Consider the following 13,315-nt stretch of genomic DNA (forward strand, 5'->3'; position numbering starts at 1 on the left):
ACAGACCAAAAAATGACGCAGTCCTTACTCCTAAGCAGCTATCAAGCTATCATTCTATCAAGGACAGTTTGTAAGGTCTTATAACATTCAGTCCGGCCCTTTCATTTTATGGATGAGCAAGCTTGGGTGAGCAAGCTAAGACAGATCAATTGACTTGTCTAGGTTTCACAACTTGTTTGTAGTTAGAGCTAGAACCCAGGTTTGCTGATTCACTTTATTAGTTTCCTGATTGTTACTGTTTTTTACCTGTTGTACTGGTTTTACTGCTAGCACTGTCAGTTTGCTGGATGTGATATTGTGGTTAATGGACAGAGCAATTAAGTGGAATGCAGTAGATCTAATAATCTAAGGATGTATTTTGTGAGGGAATAAACTTTAATTTTTTTAAAAATTTAATTTTTTTTCATTTAACATTAATCCACCTCTCTTCCCCCCTTCCCTCTTACTGCCAGTTGAAGAAGAAAGGAAATTAAAAAAACCCTTGTAATAAATACATATTGTTTAGCAAAATAAATTCTGATATTGGTCATGTTCAAAAAAATATGTCAGTCTGCACTCTCAGTCCATCACCTCCCTGTCAGGAAGTGGATGGTGTGTTTTATCATAAGTCCTCTGGAATTGTGTTGGTCATCACATTGAGAGTTCTCAAGTCTTTCAAAATGGTTTGTATAGTTTGGTGTTAAGAGTATAAATTGTTCTCTTGGTTCTCTTGAGTATAAAATTAAATTTGGCTTATGATTGAGTAGGATACTGTTGAGAGACAGAATGTCAGTGAATAGAGAACTGGCCGCTGAGTCAGGAAGATGTGAGGTATAGGCTGAATTGCTGATACATACTGTCCATATGACCCTGAGCAAGTCATGTAACCTTGCACGGTTTCAGCCTACTTTCAAAAATGGAGTTGCAAAATAATTTCTCATTTGTATTGGTTGGGACTTTTATTTTTTCGGAGTTCCCTTATGCTAATGAAATAATATCTGGATCAACTCTGTATTTACTACACTATATATTTCACTTACTTCCATTGTCTTGGTATAGGAGATATTTAACAAAGTCTTGAGATCCAGATAAGTGGGTTATTATTCTATAGAATATGGTTCCTGCCTTTGAGAAATCTAGATTTTTATTGGAGAGTCAAGAGTTAACATGCATGAAATAATTAAAGAACAATGTGTCCTAAAGTGTTGTTGTGGAAAGCAAGGGTTGGAGGTGATAATGGAATCCATTTTTGCGGATATAGCTAGTATATGTTAAGAGGAGACTTGAATCCAGGTATTCCTGACTCCAGGGAGTCTACTGTGCCGTGCTGCCTATCTGCATGCAAGTTAAAAGGTAAAAAACAAAAACAAAAAAACAAAACCCCAAACCTCCTGGCTTCATGGTTTGCCCACTTCTGCAGTGCTAAACAGCAATAAATTCTTTTTCACTCTTCCTCTGATTTTCTCTATTAGCTTAAATAAATTCTAGCCTGTAAGTTTCCTTATCTGTGAGAATGGAGATGACAGCACCCTAAACTTTCTATTATCCGAAGAATTAGCATCAACTCCAGGAACACTATTAATTTTATTTAAAAAAGTAAAATCTGTTCCACATAAAATTTGGAGAAAGGACATGTAAGTGCAAGGGGTTTAGTAGCTTGTTTTTCTGTTTGCAGCAGATGTTGATCTGATTCAGTAGAGGGACTTTATTTACCAGGAGCTCCTTACGTTGATGAAATAATAGATTGGTCTGAAAAGTTCTTGTGTTTAATGATTCTATTCAGTTTATTGAAGGGCATGGCTAATTATCACTAAAAACTGTACTATAATAATTTATAAGAAAACTCTTCACTTGTATTCTTTTCTTTTGCTTTCTTCCTTTCATTCTCTTCAATTTAGGTGTTGCAGTTTCTCATCTCCCACTCTGACACCATACAAGCGATACTACGCTGTCAGGATGTCAGTGCGGGCTCCCTGCAAGAGCTAGCCCTCCTCACAGGAATCATCAGTAAAGCCGCATTGCCTGGTGAGTTAATTGTGTTAAATGGACTTTTAGTACTTTCTTGCAGACTCATTGTGTTTTTTTGTTTTTTTTTTGTTTTTGTTTTGTTTTGTTTTTGTTTTTTTATTTTTATTTTTATTATTTTTTTTTTTAGTGAGGCAGTCGGGGTTAAGTGACTTGCCCAAGGTCACACAGCTAGTACGCGTCAAGTGTTGGTCTAAGGCCGGATTTGAACTCAGGTCCTCCTGACTTCGGGGCTGGTGCTCTATCCACTGCACCATCTAGCTGTCCCTGTTTTTTTGTTTTTGAACATTGATGGTGTGTGATTTATTTGAAATTGATGCCAGTGATATTATTTTGCTCATTTAACTGAAATGAACTAAAATAGTAAATCTTTGGCAATATGATTACATGGATTTAATTTCCTTTGATTAAACTAAAGACTTAGGGTTATTGTGAAAAGGTGGTATTCAGAACAAGAAGCCACTCTGAATGTGATTATCAAGTGCTTACTGTGTGTAAATACTTATAATAGGTGCTTTAGGGATGGAAGACGTAGAAGGCATGGTCCCTGCCTTTATATGACTTAGCCTAGTTAGGAAAACGTGAAACAACTGGGGAACAAAGGCAAAGCAAAATATATGACATCTTAAGACACTGTGTGAATTGATTCATTTTTCCTCTCCTCTAATTTCCATTTGCCTCACTGAGGAACATGTCATCTGAGTTGGCAGACTACTTGCTTCAGCTTTCATCTTCCATGCTTTGGTCTTCCTGCTTGGAATTCTTTCTCTTCTGTCTGTCAAAATCCTAGCTGTCCTTCAAGATGTATTACAAATTTCATCTCCTCTATAGAGCTTTCCCTCACCTCCTCTAGGCCACACAAATTTTTCACTTTCTGAATTCCTATAATACTTGTGGTCCTCCATACAATTTGGCATTTGATTATCTTCTGTAATGTATGGTGGCCCCTAATTTTCTAGTTTTGTTATGCTTTACCTCCCCTCCATGTACTCTGTGATTAGCTTTGCTGGCCTAAGTGCAGTTCCTTGAACATGACATTCCTCGTCTTTTCTACTGGCTGTTCCCCTTTCCAGGAATGGTCTTCCTCCTTACCTCTATCTCTTAGTTTCTCTGGCTCCCTTCAAATACCCTGCCTTTGATAGGAAACATTTCCCAGTCTCCCAGCTGTTAATACCTTCTCATCTAAGATTACCTCCCAACTACACTGTAAATCTTGTGTGTATGTTGTTTTTTTTTTACATATTGTTCCCCCTCCCCTGCACAGAATGTTTCCTTGAAGACAAAGGCTTTTACTGTCCTTTGCATTCCTAGTGCTTAGGTACCTGACACATAGTTAGTGGGTGGATGGTTCTATATGTGGATGTTTTACCTTATGAGAATTTAAGGTGCGTATGCTTTGGACCGTTGCAGTAGTTTGCTAATTGGTTTCCCTGATTCAAATCTCTTCCCTCTCTAATGACATCTGCACAGTTGCCACAGAATTATTCCTGAAGCACATTTCTACTCAAGTATGCCCTTTGCTCATTAGATGGTCCTATGAATAAATTCCAATGGCTCTCTGTTACTTATAGGATCCACTGTACATTCCTCTGCTGTTTAAATCCCTTTACATCACCTCAGACTCCTTCTCCAGCCTTATTCTATACATCTCTTCCCTTCCCATACTCTGTCGTCTAGCCAGACTGGGCAGCTGCCTCTTCACGGGCTCTTCTCATGCCACAAATACACTTTCTCCTCCCCTCCACCTCTTAGAATCACTGGTTTCCTTCGGAACTCGTGTTAGCTTAACTCATCTTAAATACCAACTCCTCCATGACGCCCTCCCTTCTGGTCACATACAGAGCAGATGCCACTAGCTGAGATCTCAGAGGCCTAGCATTACTTTGCAGTGACAGTGACTACGTACATGCTAGTGGTAGATTATTGGTGTGGAGTTAAGGTCAAAGAAAACAGGGAACCTTAAATTTCTAAAAATGAAGGAATGAAGAGGAAGAACATGAACTTGGTGCTGAAATTATTCAGGAAGCTAGAATTGAATCCATACTGAAAAATTAAATGGAAATTTTTTTTAAAAAGTATTAGCAGTATTTTAATTAGAGAAAGAACATTTGTATTGCAGAATTTGTAGATGACCAGAAATTCTTTGATTCTTATTTTTTTGGTATTTCAGACTGTTCTTTAAAAATAATTTTCCTGCTGAATTTTGATGTAATTAATTTTTTGTGACGATGAGTATTTCTGAAAATTTCCTCAGAACACCTTTAAAATAGCCTGTTACAGTCAATTTCATGTCTCAGGAGTTTACTTTTTGTATACCCTCAGCATTTTTTTTTTTTTTTGGTGAGGCAGTCGGGGTTAAGTGACTTGCCCAGGGTCACACAGCTAGTGCGTATCATGTGGCTAAGGCCAGATTTGAACTCAGGTCCTCCTGACTCCAGGGCTGGGGCTTTATCCACTGTACCACCTAGCTGCACCTACCCTTAGCATTTTCATCTGATGTTATTTCTTCTCATATCATGAGCACTTGTGTTCAGATTCTCTCAAATACCTATTTCAAAGGTCTGTCTAGGTATATGGAAGGTATATAAATATTAGAAATCTGATATTATTTTTCATTTATTGATTATAAAATTATAATTAAAAAAAATCACCTTGTGTATTTTGTAGGGGTGCTAAGTGAATTAGATGTTGATGTAACTGAGGGGTCTCTGATGGAGCTACAAGGTCACATAGGGCGATTCCAGGTAATTCACTTTGTTTCTTTAGCAATAATTGTGCCTTGGATAAACCTCTTTGGCTACAATATTGCCACTTTTCAAAGCTTTCACTTTGTTTCTTTTAAATGCTCTGATTCTTTTGGACAACATGTGTGAAGTCTGTTCCACATTCTAAATTTGACTCCCATATTCTAAGTTACTGTGCCAGTTTTATGTGGTGACATCGTCATAAAAGTGAACTTAGATATGTATCACAATTCAGTAATGAAAGCCAGATAGTGGACACTATACTGGTTTAATTGTTCTAGTTGCTTTTAGATTCAGGTCTGTTAGAAAGAAGACTGAGGTGTTCATATTGGCCACTTCACCTTGTCAATCCTCCTATTGTGGCCTATCTTCATTCCCTTGAAGAAAAATGAATGTTTTCTTGGTACTCTTTTTAAAAGCATCATTGTCACTTCCCAATGATTCTACTTCCTTCCAGAAATAGAACCCTTCCATATGATGAAGAAATAGAGTTAAGCATATCTAATACCCATCAGATTGGCAAAGTTGACAAAAAAGGAAAATGACAGTCCTACAGGGTCTGTAGGCACACAGGCACATTCATACAATATTGGTGGAGCTTTGAACTGGTCCATTCTTGAAAGCAATTTGGAAGTATGTCCCAAAAGTCATTAAATTATAACTTTTGACCTGGTGATACCCCATTTAGGTGTATACCTCAAAGAAGTCAAAGAATGAGGAGAAAGGGACCCCATGTGTATGAAAATATTTCTACAATCCCTTGTTGTGATGACCAAAATTGAAAACTCAGGGGATACCTCTCATTTGGGGAATGGCTGAACAAGTTATGGTATATGAATGTTATAGAATACCATTGTAGTATAAAAAATGATGACTGAGATGAAAGTTTCAGAGAAACTTGGGGGGGAAATGTATGGAGTCTCAGTGTATAGTGAACTAATTTTTTTTAGATATGGCCAATTTGAGAATTTGTTTTGTTTGACTGTACATGTTTGCAACAAGGATTTTTTTTTTCCTTTTTTCAATGGTAGGAGGAGGTGGGAGAGAGAATTCAGGTCTTTATTTGAAAATAAAATAAAAGTTAAATAAAAACTAAAAAAAAAAAAGAAATATAGTTAAACAAAACAGATACATTGGTTATATCTGACAATACTGCCTTACTCCACACTTAATACTTTTACTGCTGTATCTGTCAAGCCTCATTTCCTTTTAAAGAGGTTGGTGTCTCTGCCTTGTAAAATGTACCTATGTCTTTTAAATCTAAATAAGCTTATCAGTAGTTTTCTGTAAGATGCCACTTGCCAATAAATCTTTGCACTTTAAGTTTGAAGGTGTAGTTATATGCATCAAAAACTTTTTTTTATACTTCTGGTATGTGTGGCTGATGATTTTTCTCTTTCACTTCAAAATATTTGAAAAGCAAATATATCTATACAATTAATTATATGATAGTTTGACTCTCAGGTCTATATATCTTGAAATTCAGTCGTTAAACATACTGTTTTCCATTCACGTGTAGTTTGTACTCAGGTGGCAGTTTATTCCCTGCTCCCAACATCTCCTATATCTGCCTAATTAAAATGCACTTGTTATCAGAATGAAGGGAAGACTTTTGTTTTTAATGGATCATTAGGTAAGCAGTAAGAAAGTTATATAGCTCTTATATCTGTAAGAGTCACACATTAAGGCCTTAAAATAGACATTTTACAATTGAAAACCCTCTCATTAATTTTGACAGAGTAAAGATGCACATGCCCCCTTCTACACGAATCCTTTCCTAAACTACCTTGTATTACTCAATGATATGTCAACTAGAATTTTGTTCTTTTTTTTTTTAAGCGCCAGTGCTTAGGACTACTAAGTCGCTTCGGTGGTTCAGATAGACTGAGGCAATTTAAGTTTCAAGATGGTGTGGAGGGAGATCGAATGAACAAGAGAGATGAGATTGAACTGGCTATGCAACAGGTAAGAGGAATAAGGATTTTGGAAGTATTCTTTAAATTGAGAATTATGTAATTTGAAATAGTTTTAGAAATTAAGTGGTGGCATTGTTGTCCTTTGAGACTGGATTTCAGTGATGTGTGTCTCAGTTTTGCTTGCCATTCTTCCACTGTAGATTTGTGCCAATGTCATGGAATATTGCCAGTCACTCATGTTACAGAGTTCTCCGACATTTCAGCATGCAGTGTGTCTCTTCACCCCTAGCCTTTCTGAAACCATTAACAGAGAAGGACCACGACAAGGTGGGAATTGTTACTCTGTTTTCTAAGTCTGGAAACTTGAGTTTGTTATTTAAATAATTGCAACAAAGTTCTACTGTTATTTTAATGAGCAAGATAAATAATATTCTAAGTACATCCCTTAGTAAGACAGTACTGAAGTAATCATAAATACAATTGCTTTTTAATTATACATCTAATTTGTGTAAATGAATTAGAATAAAAAGAGAAAAACATAACAGTCCTGAGCCGGCAGATTCTCGGGTGGGATAATATTATCCTACCTAAGAGATATAGGCAAGATCTTAAAAATATATTCGTATTAGACTCAGGGAAAGGTTGAATAGATCAGGCTGGCTGTGGTGGCGTTTGGGAACATACATGGGAATAGATGAAATTCATGGATTTCTTTTTTTATTTTTATTTATTTTTATTTTTAGGCAATTGGGATTAAGTGACTTGCCCAGGGTCGCACAGCTAGTGTCAGGTGTTTGGGTCTGAGGCCACATTTGAACTCAGGTCCTCCTGACTTTAGGGCCGGTGCTCTATCCACTGGCGCCACCTAGCTGCCCCCGAAATTCATGGATTCCTTGGGCACAGGATTATAGCTGGCCCTTGCTTCAAGTGTCTGGAAAGTACAGTTTCAGTTAGGAGCCACAGGTTGTACTTTGAGCACAGAAATTAAAGACAAGGCTTTCCCAAAGATCTAGGGCAAATAGCTGGTTTCGGGAAGAAACAGGTTCAAGCTATAAAAGCCATTCATGTGTTAAACTAGATCCAGTTACTGAATATTGTTCTTAAAATTTTCTTAGCTTTTCATAATTTGACGTCTCAAATTCTTTGTGGTGATTAAAGTAAATTCTGTGCTTCACATTTGACTAAGCGTTTGACATGCTGGTGACCCAAGCAGGGATGTTTGAGGTGTGGTGCAGGTTTGTGGATTGGGTTAGGATGTTCTCACAGGGTGTTCTCCGGGGGTCTTCCATTCATGAAATGGTAGAAGAAAGATTCAGTAGCAACTCATGGAGCTTTGTGTATGCAGTTTCACCATGATAGCTAAAACATTTGGGTTTTCTCATCTGTATCAGCAAATATTTATGATGCTAAGTCAGAATCTACAGATAATTCACACATTTGGCAGGAAGATACTACACTGTTGAAATTCACTTTTCTATTAAGCCATTTCCATCGTCCCTTAACATGTATAAATTAATCTGAGTACTGAATAGGCTAATCATTGGTGGCTGCAAGATCATTAACTTTGCCGTTATCCAGTGATTCATTTGAAACATTCCTAGTTTTATTTGCATATTTTAAAGCATGTTTTTTTTTAAAAAAAACAACTTTTTATGAGATTTTAGCCCTGGCTCTTCCATTAAGTTAGCTGTGTGATCTTAGCCAAGTTACTTTCTTGGGGTCTCAGTTATCTAATTTATAATAAGAAAGAGTTGTACCAGATTACTTCTAAAGTTCTGTGATTTGATTTTGAAAATCACATGAGAAGGTTGGAGAAGTTTCTTATGGCCCTGTGGAAGATCCAGCTACTTTATCTGAAATGAAAATACTGGTATTCCCTTACTGAGCGCTGGTGCCATGAGGTGAACTGTCTCATTGCCCTCTTCCAGACACTTAACTTTAATGTTCTGTGGAGGGAAGTACTTAAATTATTTGAAATTGATATATTATAACAGTAACTTTCTTGACTTGGTTTGATAATTCTACATGCTTCTAGTTCACCCTAAGATCTTGTTTTCATCATTCTCATAGTAGTGAGAGCAATACTTGCTGTTACCTTATATTGAGGTTGGAACTGGACCTGTGATTTCTTTAGTATGGGAAAGTCCCAGGTGAGGAAACTCCCTTCACCCATGACGGGTTAGTATGTGGTAAAGGACTTGAACCTAGGCCTTCCTGCTTTGAGAGCTCTTTCCTCAATGCCTACATTGAGCTTTTCTAGGCTAACTGTATGTGGCAGTTTATTCTCTGGGCAGGATGGGTTACATGGGCTGGTCTCATAATCTGAGCAAGAAAGTTTCCATAGGTGCAGTTGATTGAGTACCAGGTCATAACTTCCATTCATTTGTGCTTTTTTACATAAATGTAGAGTTATACATTAAAATAAACCAACAATATTAAGAACTATTTGTTAACATTGGCATGAAATTATAAAGTATACATTTAGAGCCAGATTTGAATAAATACCTGTGTCTGGTATTTATTAAGCAGCTACTTAAAAGCCAAGCCCTGTGCTAAACACTCATACAAATACAAATACAAAAGTGAAGACAGTCTGTGCCCTCAAGGAGCTCACACTCTAATAGGGAGAGATAAAACATCTGGCAGGATGATACCGAGGAGGGATATTTTGACTTGGAAAGGAGTGAAGCCTTGGAAGTAAATTGACACATCATTTCCTGAAGTAGCAATAGAATTGATTTAATTATGGTTTAGAACTGAAATGTTTCCTTATCTTACTATAAATAATCTCTACTTAATTTATCCTGTTTATTTGCTCTATATCTAAGTAGAGTAAATGTCAATTGACCTTGAATCTTTTCTTGTACACAAAACCCCACAGAGTATAAAAACAGTTCTCAACTCTGGCCTCCATTCTTCAAGCAGCTTGGTACCAAAATCCTTTAATGGAGGTTTTTCTCCATTCTTTGAAGAGAAACCTTTCAGAGTCTGCTTATAATTTATCACAGAGAGAGAATTCATATTCCATTTATCAGTCTCACTATTCCTTTTCCCTCTAATAATCCAGTAAATTAACTTCTGTTCTCTTTTCACCAGGTAGAAACTGGCTTTCTGATTATAAAAATAGAAGAGAGATGATAGCACCCCATGAGTGAATGTAGGCAGTAGTGAATGCCCTGTGATTCTGTTTTTCCAACGGGGGAAAAGTAGTTGTTTCTAAAAGCCAACCCTTAATTTGCCCAAACTCTTTTTTTTTTTTTGAGAGCTCAAAATAAGAATTTTTTTCTTTGTTTATAGAGTTTTACAATCTATCCTTTAATGGAGTACTCTGACACAAATTACTTTGAGAGAGATTGTGCCTTTTCCCTCCTACACTTAACTCTCCAAATCACATTTAAATATGTGGTAACAAAGTTTTCAAAGATTTATAAAAAGTGATTTCTTCCTGTTGACTTTTCCCGGTAGAATAGAAGTTTAACAGAAGAACAAAATTTGTATTTCAAGCAGTTAGCCTTTGGATACATGTCAGTACAGTTTTTGGTTTGAGGATTCATTTTCATTCTTATCTTTTTGATTATGAGAAATTTGTTCCTGTTCTTTGAAACCAGAAAATGAAACAGATTATTTTGGATTAATATTAAATTTGGTAAATGACAAAAATTGTCACTAGTTTCTCTGTACTGAACCAGCAAAATTTTTCTTATGTTGAAAGCCAGTTAAGTTTGTAGATTATTAGCTATGTGACCCTGGGCAAGTCACTTACCCTGTTTGCCTCAGTTTCCTCAACTTTAAAATGAGGATAATAATAACTTCACAAGGTTGTTGTGAGGATTAAATAAGATAATATTTGTAAAGTTGTTAGTAAATGCCTGGCACATAGTAGGCACTATATAAATGCATATTCCTTTTCCTTCTCCCTTATTTTTATGTAATTCAGTTTAACAGGAATTTATTTTGTTTTGATTTGTTTTTTCCCTACCCTGCTGCCATAAATATTTACTTCCAAGTTGGATAAAGTGGAACTTAGATGGTTTAGAACATTAATAACTTTTTACCTGTCCTTATACAGGATTTATTGCCCATTGTGAACAAAAGGGCCTTTCCCTCCCTCCCCAAAATAAATAATCCAAGCTGAAAGTAAAAAAGAACTTTAAGATGATAATATAATAAACAGAATGAGAGAAACAAACCTAGAAATGAAACCAGCACAAATAGATTCCTAGAATCTTGAATGTTGGAAGGTATCTCGGAGAGCATCTAGTCCAGGGTTGGGGAACCTGTGGCCTCCTAGATCTTTAAGTGTGGCCTGTTAACTGAGGCCACATGTGACCTCAAGGCGACAGGTTCCTCACCCCTGATCCAGTCCAATCTATACTTGAACTCTCTAACATTCCTGACAAGTCACAACTTGAAGACCATTGATGTAGAAAACTCAGTGCCTTTTATACTGATCCTAAAGTTGTCTCTGCATAACTTTTATCCATTGGTCCTATTTTTACCCTCTGGAGCCAGGAAAGCAAGTATAATCCCTCTTCACAGGACAGTCCTTCAAGCAATTGAAGACAACTTTCATACTCCCAGTTCTTATCTTCTCTAACAAATCATCTCTAGTTCCTTCATTTAATCTTCATAAGGGAGAATATTATGGTAGAATGGAAAGATCATTAGACTTGGAGTCAGGAAGGCTGAGATTTGATTCCTGTTCTAATTCTTATTATCTATGTGATCACAGACAAGTCATTTAACCTCCTTGAACCTCAATCTCCTCGTCTTTAAAATGAGGACAGTAATTCCTATAGTACCTTTCCTTCGAGGATTGTTGTGAAGATCAAATGAGATATTGTAACTTGTTCTGAAAAACTAAGTGCTATATAAATATCAGCTTTATTATGCTATAACATGATTTCTTGTTCCCTCACCATACTGGTTGTCCTTCTTTAGTTGTTTTTTAGTGATATAAGGAAGCATATTTGTCAGTGGGAATATAGTAGCTATGAAGTCTTTTTAATATGGCACCTCTCCCTCTGATTTGATGGGTTTCCCATGTATTAAAATTCGTCATTATAGATGTTGATTAATGTACTGATATAATTGTAGGTTAAATATTCTTCTATTTTGTCATTTCTCCTTAGACACTCAAGCTCCAGTGGTTCCATATTGGCGTCTTCCTGGCTTGGGCATTATTGTCTACTTGCTGAAACAAAGTGCTAATGATTTCTTCACTTATTATGACAGTCATCGACAGAATGTCAACAAACTACAGAATGTAGAACAGCTTCCCCCAGATGAGATAAAAGAAGTGTGTATTCTATAAAAAACTGCCTAGCCTTATTGGGGAAAAAAGAAATTGAGAAAAAAATGTTTTCTTGATAAAGAAAAGTGGTACTGTTCTTACAGATAACTGAACAAAGATGAGAGATGAAGAATGACTCTAAAGTGATGAGACTAGTTCTGATGTGCCATTTATGGAATCAGGCTCTAATGTTATGGTTGTACCTTGTAAACCTAGCAATTCTTTAGTCCAGTGTGATGTGGGGAACACCTTATCATGGAACCCACCTGTCAATCTGTGGGAAAATTTACTTTTGAGTAAATATTTTCTGGAGCTTATAGTCTAAAATCTGTGCTGAGGAAATTAGAATTTATAGATAGCTGCCTTTCCTTTAAAGGTGATTTTTTTAGGTAAGCTTTCAGTGTGCCTTTATCATTTTCATTAAGGTGGTTACAGTCTAAATAGGATATCCTATGAAAATGTGCATTTTACTTATGGGTTCTCTTTTTTCTTTCTGTCAAAGGCATTAATCATTAAACATCACCTTATAATGTTTGTTATAGAAAATTTATTCATTTTGCAAATATATACTGTATTCCTGTATGTATGTGGCATTGTACTAGGTTTAATGGACAATATAAAGAAGTCTGACAGGGTCCTGAGTTCCTGACCTGCAGATGTGAAAAGTTAAACAGTACTATAAGGCATTATAATTTAATAATAATAATAATAATGATGGTGATGATAGTTATTTATGTATGTGTATGTAGATGAGGCAGTTAAGTGTGTGTGTGTGTATATATATATATGTATGTATATGTATATGTATATGTATATGTATAGGTAGAGCCTATCATGGCCACCAAAGAAGGACTTACTATAGGTACGAACACTGACACCAAAGGTAGTGTTGTGTAGGGTCAGTCATCGAAGAAAATTTCTTATGACCAAAGCACCATTATATGTATTCCATCTCTACTCTACCTGAGCAACTCTGTGGGTCAGTGATAGCTTAGATCTCACTATCACTTGAAACTGTACCACTTTTAAGGTTGTAAATGGTGACATTTTCCTCTCTGACCATCATTTCTCATCATTATATTTTCCCTATAGTCATACTCTTTCTGAACTTTAGGTCAATGCAGTCAAACATTTAGGTGTCTACTTTGTGCGGTCTGCTGCTAGGTGCTAGTAATTTGTTCCACACTGATGAAACTGGTTTATGATTGAAGAATTAACCTTATTATAAGGGCCATTACCTAAACTTACTCAAATACTGATTACTACTTAATATATATCCTATAGAAATGTCAATAGAAATTCATTTATTAAAGCTCTGAACTTTAAGAATTAGTTAAAACTAAAAATTCAATTTCAGG

At 36.1% G+C, this 13,315-nt stretch overlaps 1 protein-coding gene across 2 annotated transcripts in view; it reads left to right on the plus strand.

The window, feature by feature from the left end:
- NUP205 (nucleoporin 205) overlaps window positions 1–13,315 on the plus strand; it is a 90,466-nt gene that overhangs the window by 68,597 nt on the left and 8,554 nt on the right. For both annotated transcript variants that reach the window (XM_027842332.1, XM_027842333.1), the window contains exons 35-39: window positions 1,878–2,004; window positions 4,672–4,748; window positions 6,588–6,713; window positions 6,865–6,991; window positions 11,797–11,963. In XM_027842332.1, the coding sequence (XP_027698133.1) occupies window positions 1,878–2,004; window positions 4,672–4,748; window positions 6,588–6,713; window positions 6,865–6,991; window positions 11,797–11,963 (624 nt within the window). The remainder of the gene's footprint in view (window positions 1–1,877; window positions 2,005–4,671; window positions 4,749–6,587; window positions 6,714–6,864; window positions 6,992–11,796; window positions 11,964–13,315) is intronic.

This window comes from Vombatus ursinus, unplaced genomic scaffold (assembly GCF_900497805.2).
Source record: "Vombatus ursinus unplaced genomic scaffold, bare-nosed wombat genome assembly UNPS02014870.1, whole genome shotgun sequence".
In the NCBI taxonomy this organism is placed as follows: Eukaryota; Metazoa; Chordata; class Mammalia; order Diprotodontia; family Vombatidae; genus Vombatus; species Vombatus ursinus.